The sequence below is a fragment of the Rissa tridactyla genome, unplaced genomic scaffold (assembly GCF_028500815.1).
Source record: "Rissa tridactyla isolate bRisTri1 unplaced genomic scaffold, bRisTri1.patW.cur.20221130 scaffold_108, whole genome shotgun sequence".
NCBI classification, from domain to species: domain Eukaryota; kingdom Metazoa; phylum Chordata; class Aves; order Charadriiformes; family Laridae; genus Rissa; species Rissa tridactyla.
The window spans coordinates 85,301-110,138 of NW_026529346.1; the positions used below are offsets into that span (position 1 = coordinate 85,301).

The 24,838-nt window shown below is 52.1% G+C and overlaps 1 protein-coding gene across 1 annotated transcript; it reads left to right on the forward strand.

The window, feature by feature from the left end:
* LOC128903223 (kelch-like protein 10) lies at nucleotides 1-24,255 on the forward strand. The gene is made up of 3 exons (XM_054187233.1): nucleotides 1-25; nucleotides 23,032-23,230; nucleotides 23,724-24,255. The coding sequence occupies exons 1-3, from the start codon at nucleotides 1-3 to the stop codon at nucleotides 24,253-24,255; spliced, it is 756 nt and encodes a 251-aa protein (XP_054043208.1).
* Nucleotides 24,256-24,838: the final 583 nt, after the last annotated feature.

Below are 24,838 nucleotides of genomic sequence, written 5' to 3' on the forward strand. Positions count from 1 at the left end.
ATGAACAGGTGTTCAGGAGGTGAAAGTAAGGACAGGTTACAGAAAAGGACTTGGCATTTATTGTCTGTGTTGCACAAGTATGTTTCTAGGAAAGCCAAAGCTCACCTGGAGCTGACGGTTGCAAGGCAATCTTGATGCCCTCCCCTCTGCCCCTAATTTTGCTCTGGTCACCCCCAGAGTAGAGAGTACTGGCCACTCTTCTTGTTCAGCAGTCTCTAGGGCCAGTTGGATGGCTTTCACTTCTGCAAACTGCCTTGATACCCTTTCTCCTTCCGTGGCTTCAGCAACTTTTCGTGTGGGACTCCACACCACAGCTTCCAATGGTTTCCTACAACACGACAGGATCTTCAGTGAACAGAGCATAACACCTTTCATCAGTAGATGACAACTCATTGTATGAGGGTGCCACCTGGGCATGAGCCACCTCCTCATGAGATACTCCGAAATCTATGCCCTCTGGACAGTCCATAATCTCTTTAAGGATTCCTGGTGGTTTGGTTTCCCTGGTCGAGCTCACTGTGTGATCAGCACTACCCGCTTAGTCCATGTAGCGTCAGTCGCGTGATGTGTGGAGGGGATATCCAGTGTAGCACAGGCAACTGCTGTGCCAGGAGGAGCTGTGCTTGCCTATCAACAACTTCTGAAGTGGCTCAAACCCCCTCATACACTGTTAGGATCTCTTTTTCGGTTGGGGTGTTGAGGGCTTCCGATCCTCAATACCCTCATCTCCAAAGCCTAGAGGCTGACCTCAGGTTTCTCCCGATGATTTCTGCCAGAGGCTCCAGGTGAGACCACGTGCCCCAGCTGCACTGTAGAGACCATTACGCACGGCTGGTCCTGCCTGGACAGACCCAAAAGCTATCACACGAGCTATCTCCTGTTTGATCTGCTCAAAGGGTTGTTGTTGCTCAAGGCCGCACTCAGAATAGATCTTCTTTCAGGTTACTCCATAGAGAGGGCTCACAAGCTGATTATAACCTGGAATATGCATTCTCCAGCATCCCACAAGGCCTAAGAAAGCTTGTGCTTCCTTCTTGTTTGCTGGTGGAGACATAGTTGCTATCTTGTTGACCGCATCCATAGGGACATGACAGCATCCATCCTGCCATTTTATTCTCAAGAACTGAATCTTCTCTGCAAGTCCCTTGACCTTGCTTCTTTTATGGCAAAACCAGCTTTCAGAAGAATCTGAATTGCTCTTTTTCCCTTCTCAAACACTTCTGCTTTGTTGCCCCACATGATGAGATCATCGATGTATTGTACAGTTCAGGGGTATCACGCTGTTCCAGTGCAGTTTGGATTAGTCCATGGCAAACCGTAGGATAGTCGATTACAGAATCACAGAATGGTAGGGGTTGGAAGGGACCTCTGGAGACCATGTAGTTCAACCCCCCTGCCAGAGCAGGTTCATCTAGAGCACGTTGCACAGGAATGCGTCCAGGCGGGTTTTGAATGTCTCCAGAGAAGGAGAGTCCACCACGTCTCTGGGCAGCCTGTTCCAGTGCTCTGCCACCCTCAGAGTAAAGAAGTTCCTCCTCATGTTTAGATGGAACTTCTTATGTTCAAGTACCTCTTGTCCTGTCACTGGGGGCATTACAGGTGCATTGGACACCACGTGAAAGCAAACTGTGGCCTGCACCCTGCTGCCAAAGGGATTGAAAAAGAAGAATGCATTGGCAATGTCAGATGTAGCACACCACTTGGCTGCCTTTGGCACCAGTTCATATTGGAACTTCCACCAGAAGGTTCAAGCAAGTCGGGGGACTAAGACATCTTCTGTGCGAGGGGAACATTATCAGGGCTTTGGAAGAAGGCAGGTGAACTGTTGGAATCTCACAGGCTCTGGCAAATCCCCAAGGGACAGGGGACAGGGCGTGGCTGTCCCCATTGATGAAATGCATCAAAGGTTTTCAGAGCCACCTCCACATTTGATTTTCCACCTGTAACCAGTGCTTCTGACTTTCTGCTTCACCGGTCCCCAGGGACAGGAATCTTGTCCGGTCATTCCCTCCATGGTGTCTCCAGTGATGGGCATCAGTGGGGCCTGGTAACACCCTCACCATCTTGGGGTTTTGCTGCTGAGTTTTACTTCTGTAGAGGCTTGCCCAGTGTTTGAGGGTCTACAGGATCTTGGCCGGAAGGACTCATTTCCATACAAAATGCCATAACCAGCCAAGTCTCTGTGCATAGTCTTCCTGGTTTCCTCAGTTCTTCTGTGCTTAATTAGAGAGTTCTCAGATGAATACATTTCAATACTAAACAACCATAAGAAAGGATTGCTTCCTTCATATTTTTTTCTTTATTTTTTCTTCTTACACAATAAATGATGCCAGCAATCTCCAGTTCATATTGATCCTGAATTTCTGCTAATGGAGTCTCAAGACCCTTTAAGGCAAGACCCTTTATTGCAAACACTCCATGGACAGGCTTTGTCTCAATCTCACCATGTCTCTCATCTGGCAACCAGGACTTACAGCAGCCTGTTCAAACCTGAGCTTTCTCCACTCCAGTCCGTAGCTGCGTGTTTCCACTCCTTGGCACCGGTTCCCACCCGCTTTACCTTGAAAACGAGCTGACACAGAAGGATGTTTCCTAATTGCCAACACAGGAAAACAAAGGCAGGCAGAGTTCAATACAGAGAAGACATGCCTCAGCTGTATGTCAAGTCCCCATTCCCTGCCCTAAAGTTCCATTTCCATTCTGGATGGCCTTAGACCAATAGAAAACACATTTTCCTATCAAGCACAGAACCCAGACTGTGTTCCGAGGACATGTTTATTTTAATACTTTTCATATCTGTATCCCATATCTAAAGGATTCTGGGAGCAATGAAGGTTGGATACGTTGGATAGATCCTGCCTTTATCTCTTTGCAGTCAAGCAATGGTCCCACCTGCTAGCACTTCCCTCCTATCCCTCCCTTTTTTTGAGATGGCCAAATCTTTATGGGGCGTACAATGGCATAAGACCATGGCCCTCCAAGTGCCAAACTGTAACCGATGTACATATTCCCTGAGTTCATCCAGGCACCTTCTCCTTCAGGCACCCAGAAATGCAGTGCGAGAGAACATGCTCTGGGACATGTTCCTCATCTAAAGGGAAGCTAAGCAGCCTTTAGCTCCCCACCTCCTTCTCTGGACCCTTTTGAAAGATGCATGCAGCATTTACTTTTTGCCAGATGTCAGGGAGTCCCACCAGTCTCCAGGACCTTTCCAGGATGATGGAGAGTGGCCTCACTGTGACATTCTCTTACTTTCTCAGCACCTCTGGATGTACCCCATCCATTCCCATGTACTGGTAGTGGTTGAGTTGGCTCAAGTAGATCCTGATTTCATTCCTATCTGCCATTGGCTGTTCTTGTCCAGAGTCTTGCCTCGAGGCACAAAGCCTGAGAGACCTTGCTGGGGAAGTCTGAGGCAAAAAAGACATAGAGTATCTCGGAACCATCTCTCCCTACTCTCAATAAATTCAGCAGCATCCAATCAATGTCTTGTTTTCTTCTGTAAGTATTCCTGAAGATGGAAATCTCATTATGACTCCCTTGAATCGGCTTTCAGGTTTCAAACTGATTTTTGACACAGACCAATGTTCTGCGTGAAGGATGCTGTCCTTGAAGACCAGCTGTACTGAGCTCTGCTGCCCCTTCAATGCTCCTGACCATTGGATCCCCACGAAAACTCCTCAGCATAGGCCAAATGCTGCTCCTCTGAGGTCTGTAGGAGAGAGATACTACATTTACAGCCAGGCTGTATTATTCATAACTTTGTTGCGCGTTTTTTATACTTGACAATATCTTTATTTGCATGTGCTTTACAGACAGTTATTTATCACCGGCAATCCTAAGAACCTATATATCTGTTTAAATAAACTGCACTGTTTAAGTAGCTAGTTGTTTTGGTTTCTCAAAGAACGCGACCAAAGACTCGAGAGTGGCCGTGCTAGTTCATGAGCACGACTAGACTGAAGCTGCAGTCCACTATTAGTGTATCCAAATCGTAGTAGTTTAATACATATTAAACATGCCTTGACTGATAGTGCTGAATTGGGCATCACTCAAAATTTAAACCCAGCCGCACCTAGCCTCCCACGTCGGTGAGGAGTGTTAGAACACAAGGGGGTTTATCTTCTGCCAAAACCGCTTGGCCCCTTTTCACGCAACAGGGGCACAAAGATGTTTCTAACATAGTTGTTGTGACGATTCCTCTGTTGGACAGGACAAAACTACGAATGTCTTCTATTTCCTGTAGTGCCCTGAAACTCCTCATGCTGGTATCTTGTGTTGATGGATCACCACAACCATGGTGAGCTCTCTGCATGCAAACATTAAGAAAGGACAGAATGGATCTTCAGTCCAGGCGGACCTTGGGAAACTCTGGAATTTGGCCAACAGAAACCTCTGAAGTTGTACCAGGAGAAGTGGCCAGTCCTGCATCAGGGGGAAGAAAAACCCCACATTACTGTGCCAGGTAGGACCTGACAGGATGAGCAGTGACCCTGAGGAGAAGGGCCCAGGCACTATGAGGGACACCACATGAGCCAGTGGTGCATACTGACCATGAACAAGGCCAGCTGCACATGGGGATGGATTAGGAGGAGAGGGCTACCCAGACGTATGGAGTTTTCGTCCCCCTCCAGTGAGCCATGGTGTGGCCACACCTGGATGGGTGTGTCTCTCTGTGGGAATTCCTGCTATAGACAGGTGGGGAGGAACGGGAGAGTGCCCAGAGGAGGCCTGCACGTGGCCTCTGCTTGAGGTCCCACACCCCATCCTTTCGACCTCTGCCATCTCAACACAACCCCAGGAACATGCTGTCCCTGGAGAAACACCAGCCTCTCCAGACAGCTCCAGATTCCCCTCCTAAAGGATGGGTGTCCTAAACGTCCCCTGTGTGAAAGCCTGGGGCACTTCCCTCGGTTAAACCCACGACCTTACCTGTCAGCAGACACTGACTGATGACTCCAAAATACAGTCTGATGTCTTTAAAATGTCACAAATAGGCACTAAGCTTTTTTTCTGCTGGACACATGGAGGAAGAGGAACTGCAGGGGTGCAGTTCCTCAGGCATCTTTGGAGAAAGACCCCGGCATAAAAGCACTGCATAATGGAGATTTCACTTTATTTACAGAGATTCTATGAAAGAGTCCATCTCTGAGCCACTATTAATTAAAATTTTATAAGGGAACGAGGTGACACCAAGTAGATACATGGCTCAGGTGTAGTGACACAAATGAAACCTTTCTGTAGGAACATAAAAACCATAAATGACAATATCAACAGCACTGATGAGAAATATAATCATTAAAAACACAAAACCAAACACAAAATATAAAAAAAAAAAAAGATGGAATCAGATAGCATGGGAGTCATTTGGTTAGAGAGGTGGTAAATTTCTAACTTTTGAAAAAAATCCATGAAAACACTTTCTTAATGGCCTCCTTGAGCTCCCGGTTCCTCATGCTGTAGATGAGGGGGTTCACTGCTGGAGGCACCACCGAGTACAGCACTGCCACCACTAGGTCGAGAACTGGGGAGGAGATGGAGAGGGGCTTCAGGTAGGCAAATGTGCCAGTGCTGACAAACAGGGAGACCACGGCCAGGTGAGGGAGGCACATGGAGAAGGCTTTGTGCCGTCCCTGCTCAGAGGGGATCCTCAGCACGGCCCTGAAGATCTGCACATAGGACAGCACGATGAAAACAAAGCACCCAAAGCCTAAACAGGCACTGACCACAAGAAGCCCAACTTCCCTGAGGTAGGAGTCTGAGCAGGAGAGCTTGAGGATCTGGGGGATTTCACAGAAGAACTGGTCCAGGGCATTGCCTTGGCAGAGTGGTATGGAAAATGTATTGGCCGTGTGCAGCACAGCGTAGAGGAAAACAAAGCCCCAGGCAGCTGCTGCCATGTGGACACAAGCTCTGCTGCCCAGGAGGGTCCCGTAGTGCAGGGGTTTGCAGATGGCCACATAGCGGTCATAGGACATGACGGTAAGAAGACAGAACTCTGCTGTGAGAAAGAAGATATAAAAGAAGAGCTGCGCAGCACATCCTGCATAGGAGATGGCCCTGGTGTGCCAGAGGGAATTGACCATGGCTTTGGGAACAGTGGTGGAGATGGAGCCCAGGTCAAGAAGAGAGAGGTTGAGGAGGAAGAAGTACATGGGGGTGTGGAGGCGGTGGTCACAGGTGATGGTGGTGATGATGAGGCTGTTGCTGAGGAGGGCAGCCAGGTAGATGCCCAGGAAGGTCCAGAAGTGGAAGAGCTGCAGCTCCCGTGTGTCTGCAAGTGCCAGGAGGAGGAACTGGGTGATAGAGCTGCTGTTGGACATTTCCTTCCTTTGGGCTTGGAGACCTGTCCATGGAAGGAAAGACAGTGAGAAGTTAGGGGTGACTCATCTCACAAAAAATCTGTTCAGTTGTACTTAGAGACAAACCAAACTGCATCCCCCCTTTCAGGGAGACCTTTGGAAGGTCCTTTTTTACACTGATTGGTCTTGGCTCAAAGTCGACAAGGGAGCTGTGCACTCTGCAGGATTCAGTCCTGCCCTACATCTATGGGTAAAAAGGAACACGGGGTGATCTCAGATTAAATCCACTCCTGGCATCAAAGGGCTTTTCAGCATTGTCACCCGACTGCAGAGCAGAGCTCAGGGCACCTTGTTGTTGTTGTTGTTCCGTTGTAGTTTCCCCACCACACCTGAGGAGTGTTTTTAAGGCAGAAATCCCTGGCATTTCTGCTGTGCTGCAAGTGAAACCTTGTGGGTCCTACGAGCCAAGTGGACTGTCCCTCAGTGCAGAGCGAGGACAGCGAGTTTGTCCATTGGAATTGCTCTCAGCTGCCCTGTGCTGCTGCCTCTTTGAGCTGGAGGATGATCCCAAGCAGACATTCCCCTGAGAAGAACCTGGACACTGCTGAGAGCAGAGGAGTCCCATTTACAAGCGCAGCTCTCCCAGACCCTCACCCAAGCTCATTGGACCCGAGGAGGATCTCAGCTCTCCCCTCCCAGCCAGGGACACAGGGGGCTCATTGCAGCTGCCTACATTCAGCCCTCCAGCTGGATTTACGTGGCCTTGGCACTGACATGTCTACTCCGTGGGGCTGCTAGACGACACAGAGATGCCACGGGAGAGCTGAGCCCTTCTGGAGGGCAGCGTGCAGCCAAGCAGGACACTCATGGGAAAGAGTCAACTAGCCTAAAGATGGGGTGGCTTACTCTCAGCCCCACACACTGCAGTCCCCAGAGCCCAAAATACTAAAGGCATTTGGATGCTTTCCTCCCTGGATAAACCTGCATGACAGGACGTGCAGCATCAGTGTCTGAGCTGCACCTGAATCCTCAGCCCCCACCACAGTGGAAGAAGGGAAGGAACAAGGACAGCAGGGGCGAGAGGGGAACAGGTGAAAATTCTTCTTCAAAAAGAGTCAGGACAGGGAGACACTTGAACATTTCTCCTCTAGGGTGTGGGAGAGGAGACCAGGGAGTGTCTCCAGGGAACGTATCCGCACTGCAGGGGTGGTGGGGAGGTGCCATCCTAAATGGAAAAGGAAATTCCTTTCTCCCACTCCCCATCCATCCCACTAAAGGTGGAAAATTCAAAACATGGGCTCCATTTCTTTCCGGTAAATGCTGCCTTGAAGTCCTTCTCCAAAAGGATCCTCTGCAAATGTCCTGGGGGTGATCTGGAGCTGGGAGGAAACACGACCCATGCAGCACCCTCCCGACTGCAGAAGGACCCTGCCATGACACGACTGGGGTCACTCCTTCCACCCACGGCTTCTCCCTGCAGCGCCGTGGGGAGCTCCCCGGGCAGGCTGAGAGCTGACCCTGGCAGGCAGCAGAGTCCCTGGCCCAGCACACAGTTCCCTGGGACACGGGGACCCTGCTCTGAAGGACAGCCCTGAGCACCCCTGCACGCACACCCACCTTCACAGCCCGGCAGCCGTCCCTGGGAGAAGGCAGCCGACATGCCCTGTGCCTTTGGTGATGTGGTAGGGGTGCCCTGCTCTCGAGCACATCCTTCTCAACACCGGCGGAGCCTTGAGAGCCTTCCTGACAGATCACGTTAGCCATGGGCTATGCCAGCTTTAGGAGACTGCTCCAGGGAGCCTCTCTGCATTATACTGCAGCAGAGACACAGCATGCCCTGTCCCTCCGATGGAGCAGCAGGGAAGCCCTGCTCCACACGTCGTCCTTCTCCTCGAAACCAGAGAAACTGTGAGAGTTGTGCTTGCAGATCCCATAGGCTGTGGGTTGTTCCAGCTTCTAGAGATGCCTCCAGCAGCTGCAGATTCAATGCCCTGCAGCCAGAGACTGTGCAAAGGCTGTGAGGATTTCTCCCAGTGAGCTCTCAGCATTCTCCCACCCCAGGCTGCCTTTAAGATCCGCTGGCCTCACACGTCTCCCCTCGTTACCTGCAGGCAGTGCCCTCAGCCCTGCTGCGCTTTGCAGAGGAGCTGCTCCTGGGCAGAGCTGTGTCTCTGCAGCGCTGCCCGCTTGCCACGAGCTCCCTCCATGCCAGGAGCCCAGCCCAGCTCAGACGCAGAGGACCAGCCCGAGACGTCACTTTCTCTGCCTCCTCGGGGCTCCCTGGAGGTGTCCCTGTGCCTCCAGGGGAACCTGCTGGGAAAGAGACTGAAGTAATACTGTGTGGTCTCTCTTGCACCTCTGGAGAGACGCTTCTTTCCAGCTGGGTAATTTCTCCTATCAGAGAGAGCTGCGCACGAGAAAGGTCTTGTTTCTTCTGGTATGAGACAGGAAACCTGGACAGTGCCAGATCTCCTTTGCCCCCACTGAGCGAAGGCAGTCGTCTTCGTCAATTGAGGCATCTCCTCCTTGGTTTGTAGTCCTGGGTGTGACGTGGACTCAGCTCTCACTTCGGGCTGCCACAATCCCACAGGAGGGGGGATTCCTCTTGCCTCTGTTCAGGTGGGCACAAAATAGGCACCTGCTGCATGGGAGCTGCTGGTCTCAGCTCCCAGCATCATTCCTGGAGATGGAGGCCAGCAGTGAGCTCTTCAGACTCAAACACCTACTGACGTTTCAGGTCTCAGACGTGGTCAGGGATATGTGCCGGTAACTGCAAGATCTAACGGAGCAGTTCATAGAGACAGGGCAGTATGTGGTGCCATCATCTTTGAGATTCATGAGGAATTCCTTTGGCCACCAGCACATGCCCACATTTTGGACAACTGAACTTTTCCCTACTCTTTCAACCCAGGGCAGCCTTCTGAGGTAGTCGGGGGACCAGATGTACTCATTGCCATTGACATCATCCATCTTCTCCATCAGCTGTGTATACTAGATCCCCACTGACTGTAACGGCAGATGTCTCATGGACATCCCCACATCACCTAACCTAATTCAGGGCAGCTACTCAATGGCCATGGACAGGCCTGTTGTGCTATAGGAGGTGCCAGGGCTCTCCAGCACAACTGCAGGTGGCCGGCAGGGACTGCACAGGACCTACGGGAAAGGCATCGCCTTCAGAGTGGGTGCGAGACACACACTCCAGATGCCATGTCTCATAGATTCGGTTTCTGTTGACCAGCAACTGAATCCCACGAGGGCAATGAGGCAGCGTCTGACCAACCTCCATCCAGTTGATGCAGAGCAGTTCAGGAACAGGAAACACATCACACTGGGATCTCCACTCATTTGCCTATTTAAGCAACACAAGGAAGTCTCCAGAATAATGACCCCAGGTCTTATTGGAGACATTAGTGACCCTGACACCACTGGAAGGGGAACACAGCAGCATGCATACTGTCCAGCAGGTTTCTGGGTCTCCTGGGACAACTTCTTTGCACAGGCACAAGGTAGGCCAACAAAGGTGTTGCTGAGTCCAGTCACTTCAGAGGGAATTCTGATCAGGGGTATGAAAATGTCAGCCTGGGCTGTAGTGGCCATGAAGTACTGGGGTCTCAGCTCCCAAGGGGAGTGAGGAAAGACTGCAGCAGACTACAGATGCTGGGTCTCTAGAGGAGAAATGGGGGTGGCTTTAGGTAAGCTAGAGCTTCCCAAGTGTAGACCCTTGCAAGGCAAGGGTTCGAGGGCACCAAGAGGAGAGGCTGCTGCTTCAGGAACAGTTAAAGAAGAAACAAAGAGAATGAGTGGCCACTGCTGGAATTTAGTAACAGCAGGTGTAGATGAATCTGAGATTCTCTGTGTCCTTCTTGCCTTGGTCTCCTCCAGCAAGCTCTCCCAGGCCTTTGTGCCTTGAGGCAGGACTCTGGAGGGAAAAAAAAAACAGTGGTGAATTTGGATAGAGTCAGGAGTTACTTGAGCAAACACAATCCTTACCAGTCTATGGGACTGGAGGGGTGGCATCCGAGGGAGCTGAGAGGGCAGGACGATGCCACAGTAAAGCCACTCTCCATCATCATTGAAAGGATCTGGAGTTTGCGGGAACTCCCTAACAACTGGCAGCACCCAAATGCTGCAGGCACTTTCTGCTGTGACCCTGCTTTGCGTAGAATGTTGGTCTATAGAAATCTTGCAAGGTCACTTCCAGCCTGAACGGAAGGTTCCCAGAACAGACCAATGTCTGCCACCCTGAGACCTGGAATCTGCACTCTGCTCTTCGTCCTCACTCCCTCGGGAGCTGAGACTCCACTCTTTCTTTGCTACTAGAGCCAAGGCTGACACGGATGACACAGGTTTTCTGACCCAGGTGAGCATCACCTTGGTTGGCCCATCTGGCAGCTGTGCTAAAAAGCTGAGGCAAAGAGCCTCCAGACACCTAAAGGAGCATTTGCACCGTGCTCTCCTGGGAATGTCAGGGGGTGCTGGGCTGACTTTTGGCTGCCAGGTGCCCACCCAGCTTCACTGCAGCTCCCCCTCCTTCTCCACTCGCCTTGCTGTCTGCAGGGCTGTTTCTCTCCATGTGTCTCACTCCTCTCTCTTACAGTGACTGCACGCTGCTTTTTAGCCTTGCTTCAATATGCTATCACAGAGGTGCCACGAGAATTGCTTACTGGCTCAGCTTTGGGCAGTGGCATGTCCCTTTTGGAGCCAGCTGAAAGTGGCTCTCTCTCACATGGAGTCAGCTTTGATCTCTTTTCTCCTAAGCCACCTCTGCAGCCCCCTCACCCCTACCAAAACCTAGCCATGTCAACTCAATACACAGGGTCATTGATGTCCCCGGTAAGACGTTAGGTCATTGGTGAGCCCAAGACTTCCTCAGGTTGGTTAAATAAGAGTTAGTCCCCTTCCTCTCCTTGATTATAGGTTCTTTGTGTCAGAGCAGAGATGTGCTGGACCTCAGTCATGGCACCAGGACCAAGCTCGTGCGTGTAACAACGCAAGCTGTTACCAAGTGCCCAAGTACCGTGCAGGCAAAAGGTTTGCGTCAGAGCATGCTGGGGGGGATGGCAGATGGCAACGTAAAGGGGAAACGAGGAGATCAATCCCTGCTCTCCTCAGGACGAGAGAGAAGCAGGGCTGGACTCTGCAGCCCCGGCACGAGAGGGCTTTGCTGCCTGCGGGGTCTCTGCAGCCCCAGAGGGCCTGTGGTGCAGGTGAAGCTGATCTCCAGGAAGAACAAGGGGCTTTTGAAAGTGTCCTTAGCTATGGATATCCTGAGATCCAGGAACACTGTGAAAATCATTGCTCTGTTCCTTGATTGCATCATCAAAGGGATGACTGAGGGACGTGGGAGAAGCACTCCCTGCATCTACTGGATTGAGATGGGACAGCACTTGCCTCACTGCAGTTGCTTGAAGGAAAGCACTGAACGCGTCAGAAGGTCTCTTGGGGTCTCTTACACGGCTGCTCTGAATGGGGATGATGTTCGCGCAAGTCCTGTGCTGTCCCTGCCGGCTGCACGCAGTTGTGCTGGAGAGCCCTGGCACCTCAGGCAGCTCCACAGGATGGAGTTAACCTTGAAATTGGGCAGCTGCCCTGAATTAGGTTGGGCATTGTAGGGGTGCCAGTGAGAACCCAGCCCTAACTGCCAATGGAGATCTGGTAAAGACAGCTGGTGGAGAAGAGAGAGACGTAGCTCTTCAGATGGCAATGACTCCATTTGCTCAGAGGAATAGCTCTATAGGCTGCCCTGTACATAGTGAGCAGGAACAGGCTTCATTGTCCTAAACGTGGCCATCTGCTGTCACTTCAGCTGTCCAAAGCAATGCCCCAAGAGCCTCCAAAATGAAGGCCCCAGATGCTGCCCTGTCCCTCTGAACTGCTCCATCAAAGTTTAGAGATACCTGCACATGTCTCGGGCCACCTCTGGCACTTCAAATGTGCACTGTGGTTTGCAGGGGTACAGGAGATTCCTCCCTTTCATTGTCTGGGTGTCCTGTCTCATAGGTGGAAAAGAAGAGGTCGTTCTTGGACCTAACTCTGCCTCTGATAGGGGAAATGATACTGCCAGAAAGGAATGTCCCCCCCAACAGCTGAGGCAGGAAACATCAGTCATGACTTCAGCTTGTTTCACAGCAGGTTCCCCTGGAGCCTCAGGGACATCTTTGATGGAGCCACAGCGAGCCGAGAAAGTTCCACCTGATTCGGTCAGAAGTCCTTGTTTGCATTGCATGGAGGAGACTCAAGCATGCACATCATGTGCATGTGGGGAGATGAACCTGAGTTGAGCACAAGTGCCACCAGCTATTCCCAGAACGTCCAGGAAGGCCTGTGGGACACACTCTGTCTGCAGGTAACTTGACTTTGAGAGGAACGTCCTCTGCGAAACCACCTGGATGCCACACTGGGATGTGCTTCTGTGAACCTTTTCCGGTTCATCGCAAGTGCCTCTGTGTGCTGCCTCACCCTCCCCTGTCCTTATGGCCCATCCCTTGTTTCACACAGTGTGAAAGCAGCGTGTCCACAGAGCACTTTGCCTGCGCAGTCCGAAAGGGTTCTGCAAGCAGGAGTGTCGCTGCCCTCCAGAAGATGGCTTTTCTCACCCTTCACACAGAACAGAGCACGTCTAGGGACTATGATGCACTCAGAAGCACAGACACCTCCGTGTTTCACCTCTCTGAACTTCCTTCCCAATGTCCTTAGGCACCTAACAGAGAAACAAATGTTGTCACTCGAAGGCGTACCCACAAAGAGAGAGGAGACAGGAAGACCTAAAATTTTCCATGGAAAAAGGGGATTAGGACAATTTGTCATCATCAATGGAGTTTCCCCTAATGGGAATGGGGAACGTCCCCAACCTTCAGAAAAATCTTTTCCTCCTCCCTCCCATGACCTGCCCCATAATTGCAGTTGGGAACAGCCTCAGCATGGGGCTGCTGCTGGAAAACATGGAAACCTGCTACAGCTCCGCCACCCTGACTGTCCTCCCACTGGGCACAGCACAGTCTCTGCTCACAGCGCTCTTTGGGCTATTTCCTGCACCTTTGGCATGTACAGAGTGGCTCCTGCTGGTGGCCACATGCTATGAACAGTACTTGGCTCTGTGCCACCCCCTGCTCTCTGCAAGACTCCTGAACTGGAAGGGTTGTCGCTAGAAGACAGCTGCACCTTGGCTGGGGGGATTTCTGTCATCTGCAGTAATCATTTCATTCTTGTCCCAGACACATTTGCTGGCCCTGATGTACTAGACCACTTTTGTGATTTTGCCCCAAGGCTGGAGCTCTCCTGCAGTGAAACCATGACACTAGTGCTCTCAGCTTTGAAAAACGTGCTTTTTAGATCCAGTCTTCCCCTTCCTGGTCACACCGGCATCTTGTGTGTGCATCAGAGCTTCCATGGCCACCGAATTAATTCGCATCAGGTGCAGGGATGCTTTACATGTGCCCTTATACAGCCCTGACCATATCAAGAATCCTTCAATACTCCTTCAGGAGTTTGTTTGATTTCCCAAGGAGTATCAGTACCTATTAAAAAAAATATAAACATACATATGTCCAATGCAGCAGTCTGCATCTCTGTCAGAAGCCTTGAAGCAGTGTCCGGGGGAGCAGGGCTTGAGGTGTGAGCATCCCGTGAGTTGACGGATCCCCTTTCCCAGCAGACGGGGGCAGGGCTTGGCTGTCCTGCTTGGTGACACACATCAAGGGCTTTCACAACCACATTCCACGTTTGATTTTCCACCTCGAAGCAGCACCTCTGACTTCCTGCTTCACCAGCCTCCAAGGACTCTCGAAACTCCTGGAGGTTTGCTGCTGACTTTTACTTGTCTTGAGGCTTGTTCAGTCTTTCAGGATCTGCAGTTCAGGCACTTGGCACCAGAGGGCTCATTAACATGCAAAACGCCCTAACAAGTCAAGTCTCTGGGCATATTTTTCCTTAAAGTCTTCAATTCTCATGTGCTTAATTAGAGAAGTTTCAGGAATGTAATCAAAGTGAAATAATATGATTACTAAACAACAAGAAGAAAGGATTTCTTTTTTCTTTTTCCTACTTTATTTTTCTGCTTATACATGAATTGAAATCAGCAGTCTCTACGTGATACTGATCCTGAGCATCTCCTAATGCAGTCTGAATAGATATGAAAATCAAGACCCTTTGTGTTCCACAACCTATGGCCAGCCTTCATCCCTGCCCCCAACCCAGCATTTCTCTCATCAGCCCCCTGGGACTTACAGCAGCCCTGTTCAAATCGGAGCTTCCTCCACTGAAGCTGCGTGGTTCAGCCCATTGGCACCAGTTCCCACCTGTGTTACTTGGAGAACGAGCAGCACACGGACACAGAAGGGTGTTTATCACTTGCCAACAAATGGAAACAAAGGAATGCATAGTTCAATAAAAAAATAAGACGTTCCTCAGCAATGTGTAAAGTCCACATTACCCCCACCGAAATCTGCTTCCTACAGTGGCTAACCTTAGACCAACAGAAAACATAATTTTTGTTAAATCACAGATCCCAAGACTTCCCAAAAGATTCCCTGTCCTGGACTTTCTTTCTTTGTTGTCCTGGTGCCGGCGGGGATAGGGTTAATTTTTCCTGGTATTCCATGCCATGTGAGCCATGCCCACCCTGAGCTGCCGGGGCAGGGGGCAGGAAGTCGCGGGCTGGGGCGTCCTGGTCCGGTCGGTTGGTGAGCGGCGGGGAGCGGCGGTTCCGTAATCGTGTTTGTATATTCCTCTGTCCGTGTGATTGTTGTTGTTTGCCTGTTCCCTTTGCTGTTCTGTTAAACTGCCTTTGTCTCAACCCAAGAGTCTTGCCTTTTTCTTCTGATTCTTCCTGTATTGGGAAGGCCCGAGCGAGCGGCACGTGGTTCGTTGTTGCCGTCTGAGGCTAAACCACGACAGCCCTTTTTGGCGCCCAACGTGGGGCTCGAAGGGTTGAGATAACGACAGAATCCAACTAGAACGTGGAAAACCGGATTTTTTGTATGCATTTATTTTATTAGGTAAATAGTTGCTGGTCATCATGTTGCTTGGTTTGTTCTCATGGCTGTGTTATGTGAATTCCTGTATGGTTTATGTACTTCCCGTGATGCTGTTTATCACCTCTGAGAGAGGGATGAGGATTATCATTCTGCTGTCCTGTGCGATATCTGTTTATGATATGATAACATCACTGTTCAGACAGCTATTTTGGGGTGTTTATGTGGTTTTGCTGTCCTGTCCGTACATTGGGCACCGTCTCTCAGAATTTATTAATAATTACACCCAGTCTGTGGGGGAAACAGGGCGGGGGGACACTTTCCCCAGCTCTTTTGCCTCCCTTTTCTCCTTTGGGTCAGGTATGACAGCTTTTGAGAATTCTGAATATCCTTGGGACGCTCAAACCAGCATGTTCCTAGTGTTACGTCTCCTGAATACATTCCAGGTCTTGTTTAGGGTTAAACAACTATTTAAGACTACCACCCAGAGACCTGCTCCGAGGCTGGATAGTCAGGGGTGGCACGGCATGTGGGAGAGCATGGGCAGGTACGTAGAGAACTTCTCGCCTCCAATGGTCTGGGACTTCACCCCTGAACAATTACAGGACCCTGATAGAGTGGTAGAATATCTGAAGGGAAAGTGCTGTGGCTATTCTGGGGAGGCACAACTCACCGCACTGTGCTGGGCCCTGGCCAGTATCCACCAGGCACTGCTCAGTGGTACGCAGCACCCTCAGGGGGAAGAGATGGAAACCAGACCGGCAGACACTGCGGCTACTGCAACCCCTGCGACGGACACTGCCACTGAGCCAGGGAACCAACCCGTGCCAGTATCAGTTGCCCCCATACAGAAGAAGAATCACAGAATCACAGAATCTTAGTGGTTGGAAGGGACCTCTGAGATCATCGAGTCCAACCACAAAAAAAAAAAAAAAAAAAAACAAAACAAAACAAAACAAAAAAAACCAACCAAACAAACAAAAAAAACCCCACACCAACACCCACCTACTAAACTCCACACCCACAACCCCACACACAACACCCCACCACAAACAATAATCTTGGGCACTAGAGCATGCCCTGAAGAGCCATGTCTACACGTTTCTTAAATACCTCCAGGGATGGTGACTCCACCACCTCCCTGGGCAGGCCGTTCCAGTGCCTGACCACTCTTTCAGTAAAGTAATTCTTCCTAATATCTAATCTAAATCTCCCTTGCCGCAGCTTCATACCATTTCCTCTGGTCCTGTCGTTATTCACCTGGGAGAAGAGGCCAACCCCTGCCTCTCTACAGTTTCCTTTCAGGTAGTTGTAGAGGGCAATGAGGTCTCCCCTCAGCCTCCTCTTCTCCAAACTAAACATGCCCAGCTCCCCCAGCCTCTCCTCATAGGACTTGTTCTCCAGACCCCTCACCAGCTTGGTGGCTCTCCTCTGGACACGCTCCAGCACTTCAATGTCTTTCCTGTAGTGAGGGGCCCAAAACTGAACACAGTACTCGAGGTGAGGCCTCACCAGTGCCAAGTACAGAGGCACAATCACTTCCCTACTCCTGCTGGCCACGCTGTTCCTGATACGAGCCAGGATGCTATTGGCCTTCTTGGTCACCTGGGCACACTGCTGGCTCATGTTAAGCCGGCTGTCCACTAACACTCCCAGGTCCTTTTCAGCTGGGCAGCTTTCCAGCCACCCAGCCCCAAGGCTGTAGCGTTGCCCAGGGTTGTTGTGACCAAAATGCAGGACCCGGCACTTGGCCTTATTAAACCTCATCCCACTGGCCTTGGCCCATTGATCCAACCTGTCTAGATCCCTCTGTAAAGCCTTCCAACCGTCAAGCAGATCAACACTCCCACCTAGTTTGGTGTCATCCGCAAACTTACTGAGGGTGCATTCAATCCCCTTGTCTAGATCATCAATAAAGATATTGAACAAGACTGGCCCCAAAACTGAGCCCTGGGGGACACCACTGGTGACCGGCCGCCAACCAGATTTTGCTCCATTAATCACAACTCGCTGGGCACGGCCATCCAGCCAGTTTTTTATCCAGTGGAGGGTACACTTGTCTATGCCATGATTCTGCAGTTTCTCCAGGAGAATGCCGTGGGGGACGGTGTCGAAGGCCTTACCAAAGTCCAGGTAGACAACATGCACAGCCTTCCCCTCATCGAGAAAGTGGGTCACATGGTCATAGAAAGAGATCAGGTTAGTTAAGCAGCACCTCCCTTTCATAAACCCCTGCTGGCTGGCCCTGATCCCTTGGCTGCCCTGCACTTGCCTTGAGAGCTCACTCAGGATGATCCTCTCCATGATCTCTCCCAGTACAGAGGTCAGGCTGACAGGCCTGTAGTTTCCGGGATCCTCCTTCCGGCCCTTCTTGTAGATGGGCATCACATTGGCCACCCTCCAGTCATCCGGCACCTCTCCTGTTGACCAGGATTGTTGATAGATAATGGAGAGAGGCTTGGTGAGCTCTCCCGCCAGCTCCCTGAGAACCTTTGGGTGAATCCCATCTGGCCCCATAGACTTATGCGTGTCCAGGTGCATAAGCAAATCATTAACTACTTCCTCCTGGATTACAGGGGGGTTGTCCTGTTCTCCATTCTTATCTTCCAGCCCAAGAAGCTGAACACCCTGGGGGTAGCTGGTCTGACTATTAAAGACAGAGGCAAAGAAGGCATTAAGTATCTCAGCCTTCTCCTCGTCCTTGGTTGCAAGGTTTCCCCCCGCATCCAGTAAGGGACGGACATTCTCTGTCACTCTCTTTTTGTTGATGTATTTATAGAAACTTTTTTTGTTGTCCCTTATGTTAATTGCCAGGTTGAGTTCCATCTGGGCTTTTGCCTTCCTGATTTTTTCTCTGTATGACCTAACACGATCTCTGTACTCCTCCTGAGTTGCCTGTCCCCTCTTCCAAAGGTGGTAAACCTGCCTTTTTTCTTTAAGTCCCATCAAGAGCTCTCTGTTCATCCAGGCCGGCCATTTTCCCCGCCCTTTAATTTTGCGCCTCATGGGGACAGCCTGCTCCTGGGCCTTTAGGATTTCCCTCTTGAAGAGCGTCCAGCCTTCCTGGGCTCCTTTGTCTCTCAGGACTACCTCCCATGGGACTCTCCCAACCAGGGTTCTGAACCGGCTAAAGTCTGCCCACCGGAAGTCCAAGATGGAGGTTTTGTTAACCTCCTTCCTTACCTCACTATGGATGGAAAACTTAACCATTTCATGGTCACTAAGCCCAAGACGGCCTCCGACCTCCACGTCCCCCACTAGCCCTTCTTTGTTCGTGAACCGTAGGTCTAGCAAGGCACCTCCCCTGGTAGGCTGACCTACCATTTGTGTCAGGAAGTTATCCTCCATACACTCGAGGAACCTCCTAGCCTGCCTGCTCTCTGCTGTGTTATATTTCCAGCAGATGTCTGGTAAGTTGAAGTCCCCAACTAGAACAAGGGCTGGCGTTTGCAAGACTGCAGCCAGCCGCTCATAGAATACCTCATCAACCTGCTCATCCTGGTTGGGTGGTCTATAGCAGACTCCCAGCACAAAATCACCTCTGTTAGCCTTCCCTTTCACCCTTACCCATAAACACTCAACTTCTTCATCACTGGAGTCTATCTCGATAGAGTCAAACAACTCCCTAATGTACAGAGCCACATCCCCCCCCCCCTTCCTTGCCTATTCCTTCTGAAGAGCTTATAGCCACTCATTGCAGCATTCCAGTCATGACCATCATCCCACCACGTTTCCGTGATGGCGACTATGTCGTAGTTGTCCTGCCGCACAATGGCTTCTAGCTCATCCTGTTTGTTGCCCATGCTACGTGCATTAGCGTAGATGCACTTGACCTGGGCTACTGATTTCACCCCCATCTTTGGCCCTTGACACTCAGGTTCATTACCAGCGGGCCTGGTTTTATCCCCTTCCCCCTTAACTTTCGGCTTAAAGCTCTGTCCATGAGCTTTGTTAACTCTTAGCCTAGTACCCTTTTCCCCTTCTAGGAAAGGGTTTTCCCATTGTTCTCTAGCAGTAATTTCTAAATGTCTATCACCTTTCTCTGATGAAACGTCAGAGTGGGAGTCCTCACTAATGTGGTCTCCTTCAAACCGTGGCATGCTTTCTTTCCTCAGGTTTAATCTTGACAGGCCCAGTTATCTCCCCTTCCCCCCTCATATCTAGTTTAAAGACCGGTCAATGAGCCCTGCTAACTCCTGCCCCAAAATTCTTTTCCCCCTCTGGGACAGCTGTGTCCCACCTGACAATGGCATGCCAGGTGTCTCATATAGCCACCTATGTTCGAAAAACCCAAAGCCCTGCCTGTAACACCAGTCCCAGAGCCACAAGTTGATCTGTTGCCTCTTCCTATCAATTTCTTTATTCACAGTTGCCACTGGTGGGATAGAAGAGAAGACAACTTGTGTTCCTGACCCCTTGAGCTGCTGCCCTAAGGCTCTAAAATCTCTTTTAATTGAATTTGGCCTCCTCCTACCCATTTCATCACTACCCACCTGAAATACTAACAGGGGGTAGTAATCAGTGGGATTTACTAGGTCTGGGAGTTTGTTCGTCACATCCCTGACCCGTGCCCCAGGGAGGCAGCAGACTTCCCTGTGTAGCGGGTCAGGGCGGCATATTGGTCCCTCTGCCCCCCTCAGCAGAGAGTCACCCACAACTATGACCTTTCTCCTTTTCCTTTTGGAGCTAGTAGTGAAGTTGGGTCCACTGTGACGTGTACTTTCTGTCTTCTCTAGTCTTGGTGTGCCATCCTCCTCTCCATCGGCCAGTTCCTCCTGCAGGACTCCATACCTGTTCTGCAGGGGTAACTGGGAAGCTGGGAGAGGTTGGGAGGGGACTCGCCTGCTTCCTCGAGCAGGGACCTGTTTCCATTCCCCCTCTTCTCTGAGATCCTCTCCTGTTGCTTGGTGAGAAGAGGGGAGAGGTTCCTCCGATTTACACAGGGCCTCAGCCTGTTCCCCTACTCTCAGGGAGTGGGTCCACCAGTCAATTTCTCTTTCACACTCCCTGATGCTCCTCAGCCTCTCCACTTCATCCTTCAGCTGGGCCACCAGGCTGAGCAGATCATTCACCTGTTCACATCTTATACAGGTGTTGTCTCCGCTACCCTCCATTGCCAGCGCCAGGCTCCGGCACTCTCTGCACCCAGAGGCCTGCACGCCCATGTGTTTGCGTGGGGCCTCGGTCTGGGTGCCCACAGCTTTCCTAAACATAGCCTTCGATCTGGTAGCAACCACAGCTGAGTCCCCAGGAGCGACTGACCTTACCACGTACCCCAGTAGAGGCACTGGGCCCGGCCGGTACACACACCAGCACTGGTTGCTCCCTCTGTGCTCTGTGGGCAGGGACTAGTCCTCCCTGACGCCTTTAACCCCTGGAGGGCTCCGCCCAGGCTCGCTCAGCAGCACCGCCCCCCAGCTGACAGCCCCCAGGACAAGCAGAAGCCTTGTCCCGGCTTCAAAAAAAGCCCCAAAAAGAGCTTCTCGTCAGCCTTTTCGCTACAGATCCCTTCCCCAGTGCAGTCTTACCTGCCCTGAAGCTGGTCTCCGTGGCAATGGCTGGTCTCCTTGAGCCTCGGCCCCGGGGCTGCAGCTCGAGGCTGGCCCTGGCTGGGGCTTCGCTGGGAAAAAACAGGCGGGGGTGATCCTGACACCCCGTGCGTGAACGTCGTTCCGCGATCTGGGAACATGTCCCTCTGCCCATCGCCACCATGGGGTGCAGAAAGCCCTGGCGTGGTCCTGAGCCATGTCTCAACAGATGAGTCTTTAACCAGCAGGCCTAAAAAGAGGGAAAATTGCCCAGAATTAAGCTGTGCTCAAGTTTTTGCAGGCAGTGAGATTTTTTGAGCTGCCTGGCGGTGCCGCTCCTGGGGAGCGCTCAAGACCCAGGGCGGCTGCCTGTACCTGCGAGCAGGCGGTGGAGTGTGCGCAGCGGGAGCCAGCGGTGGTTTGTGTGGCTGTTGGATGGGTTTGAGCTCTAAATGTGCCCATCCTAGTACACCTGGTTCCTGTCTCCCTACAGGTTGTATTTAGAGCTTAAGTGGTATTATTTTAAACAGCAAAACCAATAAGCAAACAAACAAAAAACCGGCTGAGTGATTCCTGCCCCCGCCCTGAGCTGGGCTTTTTCCCCACAGTCCTGGCCACTCTGCAGGGCGACGTTCATCACCAATTTTAGGCAGCAGGACTGAGCCCAGGGAAGGGCTTTTCCCGGCAGCACATTCCTTGAGGCGCCTGGTAATTTCTTGAGGCTGACGGGGGGTGCTCAAGAAATGGAGTCAGTTGCCCGTAATTGCTATTTGTGGTCCCCCCTCATCGCTCTCTGTCTGGCTCCCTGCCCCCATCTTTTAATTCCTCCCTCTCTGTCTCTAGCCCATCGCTATTTTTTCCTTTCTCTTTCTTTCTCTGGCCGGCTCCCTGACCTTATGTTTTTCCTCCCTCCCTCTCTGCCATACAGCCTGTTTTTGTCTTTCTATATTTATCTTTCTCTCTCTGGCTCCCTGTCTCTCCTATAGCCCGTTGCTAGTTTTTTCTTTCTCTGCATCTCTCTCTCCCGCTCCCTGTCCTTCTCTATCGCTCTGTCCACCTTCCTGGCCTCATCTTCCTCGCTGTCCTGCAGCCCGTCCCCTTTGCCCTGGAGGCCGTCGCTGTTCTGTCCTTCTCCGCCTCCTCCTCCTGACCCTGTCCCCTGCCCTCCATCTCTTTCCCCCCCTCTCCCCCTGCTCCTCACCGGGATTTCTCCTCCCTCCACTCCCTGCCCAGCTCCCCTCTGCTCTCCCCGTTGTCCCTGTGTCCCTTCCCACCCCTCTCTGCCGCTCTCTCCCTCTCCGCCCTCCTCCTCCCAGCTCCACCCGGGCTCTGGGGCCTGGCCCTGGGCTGGGGGCGGCCCCGGGGAGGCGGCCCTGGTTCCTGCGGGGGTCAGAGGGCGGGAAGGGGCGCCCCGGGGCACGCTGGGAGCTGTAGTCCCAGCACGGGGCTCCCGACAGCCATCTTGTGTGAGGAGCTGCGGCCTCTGCTCCCGCCGTGGCCCGGTCGTGTAATTGCTGTGATTTTCGCTCTCTAGAGATCACACATGCTCTTATTTTTCTGACCACCAGTCTCGAATAACACACACAAAACCTACACTAAGCCCATCATGAATCAGTTAAAATTCTGAGTCGTAAATTGTAGCCCGATCCTTTAGCACCATCAGTGCTGCTCACCTTTCCTTTCTGAAGGGGGAGATTACTGACCTTAATGGTTTATGTCCCTTCAGCACTGACCTTTCAGCCGATGTCTGCTGAAATTTACAGAGACAGGCTTGCTATGGCTGGGTAACTATAGAATGAAATCATTACCTCGGTGTCGTTCCTCCTTCTTAGAAACCTGATTTATAGAAGGTTCCTGCATCAGCTGAAAAGGCAATCGATATCTTGGAATCTTCTTCAGAGAATCAAATGGCCTAAAGACAATCATAAATGAGCTGAAAAAGGCTACTGGTGGACCCACTCCCTGAGAGAGAGGGAACAGGGTGAGGCCCCACACAAGTCAGAGGACCCCCTCCCCTCTCGTCACCAGGCAATAGGAGGGGATCGCAGAGACGAGGGGGAATGGAAACAGGTCCCTGCTCGGGGAAGCAGGAGAATCCCCTCCCGGCCCATCCCACCTTCCCAGTTACCTTTGCAGAACAGGGGTTCTACTACGACGCTGGAGGGAGGGCAAGGACAAAGTGCCGTAAGCACCCCAGAGTGGCAGAAGCGTCTCCCACTGCCTCAGGCTTGGAGGTGGGCGACAGCTTGCCTCGCGGCGCATCCTCCTCCTCCTCACCCAGGGAGAGGAAGATGAGTGCTGTGGCTTGCAGCGCCTCCCACGGGCTTTGCCCAGAAGGGACACAAAGCGATGTGATCCTCAGCGTGGACGGCGTTGAATTCAACGCGCACAAGATGGTCCTCTTTAACTGCAGTGCGTACTTCGGGTGAGTGCTTGAAAGAGGAGGGGATGGGGCCAACCAGCGCTCCCTGCTCCGTGCCACACTGTGCCTGGCTGTATCTCCAGCGCTTCCCTCGGCACTCCAACTCTCCTCCGGCAGTTCCCCCTGCTCCTGCTCCCTGCCCAGGCACCCAAAGGCCTCCACAAGCTGGAAGTGGTGTCTGAGAAGGCCCAGCTAGGGTGCGGGGCTGGGAGCGTGGCCAGCCTGGCTGCTCTGCTGTCAGGCGGGAGGCTTTCCTTCCCCACACACGGGTACTCTCTGCTGTTCTTCTTGAAGCCAGGTGCCCACTCGCCCTGTGGCTCCTCTTGAAAACAAGCGCCCAGTAAAGCCTTCCTTCATCAAACTCCACGGCCTCCCAGCGTGGCTACTGCTAGTGCCCAAACGGGTGCGCGGGGAAGGGGGCACAGGGGATCACGGGCTCAGGGTTTCCCACGGCAAGGCCGCTTTCTTCCCCAGCAGCACTCTCTTGGTTTTTCAGGGCTTTGTTCTCCAGCAACTGCAGCAGTGCCGACAGCAACGTCTATCAAATCCACGGCGCTTCCTCTGGAACGATGGGGCTCCTCATCGAGTACGCCTACACCAGCACAGTGCCCCTCACGGAGGACAACGTTGAAAGTTTGCTCGTGGCGGCAGACCAGTTCAACGTCCTGGGCGTCGTCAGCCTCTGCTGCCACTTCTTAAAAGCCCAGCTGTGCTCGGAAAACTGCGTCGGCATCTGGAGATTCACCCACTACTACTACTGTGCTGACCTGCGAGAAGCAGCCCACGAGTTCCTCCTGCGTCACTTGGAGGAGGTGACCAGGGTGTCCGCAGAGTTTCTGGAGCTCTCCTTCAATGACCCGCAACGCCTGCTGGAGAAGGATGAGCTCCCTGTGAGAGAAGAGGCCATGCTGGAGGCCGTTCTCACCTGGGCTGCTCATGACCTGCCCAACAGGAGGCAGCACATTGTCTTCTTGCTGAGCAAGGAAGGCTGGAGGAGCGGACAGAAGGGATTTTTCTTCTTAAAATAAACTCCATGTTTCTGACAGTCAAGGCTTTGCTCATCACTTGTGAAGTCAGACCTTGGCAAGGGCAGGACGTTGTACTCCACGTTCCCTGGACTCACACGTCCCTCATCCAAATCGGCAAGTCCCATTTCTATCAGTTTCATAGGATCGAGATTTTCATCGGTGTCCCAGAAGGTCCTGTTGACCAGCTCCTGGAAGAGCTGGAAGTTTGCTTGCCTGCAACTCGGGGGCCTGACTTTACTCTTGCCGCAGAGACCAGCTTCAGGGATGGTAAGACTGAGCTGGGGAAGGGATCTGCAGCGAAAAGGGCCGACACAAAGCTCTTTTTGGGGCTTTTGGAACCTGGCAAAAACCCTCGGCCTGTGCTGAGGGCTGTCAGCTGGTGGGCGGGCTGCTGAGGGAGCCTGGGGGCGGAGACAGCACCTCCCCCGATCGATCAAGCCACCAGGTTATAGGAAGCCTCCGGGAGGGCAGGGACTAGTCCTTGCCCAGAGCGAGCAACCAGTGCTCCCCCCAAGTGACCGTCGAGTCACAAGGTCTCGCTTGTGTCTAGAGATCCAGCCGTGGTTGCTACCCGGTCGAAGGC

Bases quoted from the DNA above. Each gene is read 5' to 3' on its own strand.
- LOC128903223 (XM_054187233.1), top strand. From the start codon at position 1: ATGAACAGGTGTTCAGGAGGTGAAA. The intron at 26-23,031 runs GTAAGGACAGGT...CCACTGCCTCAG, and splicing joins CAGGTGTTCAGGAGGTGAAA to GCTTGGAGGTGGGCGACAGC. The intron at 23,231-23,723 runs GTGAGTGCTTGA...TTGGTTTTTCAG, and splicing joins AACTGCAGTGCGTACTTCGG to GGCTTTGTTCTCCAGCAACT.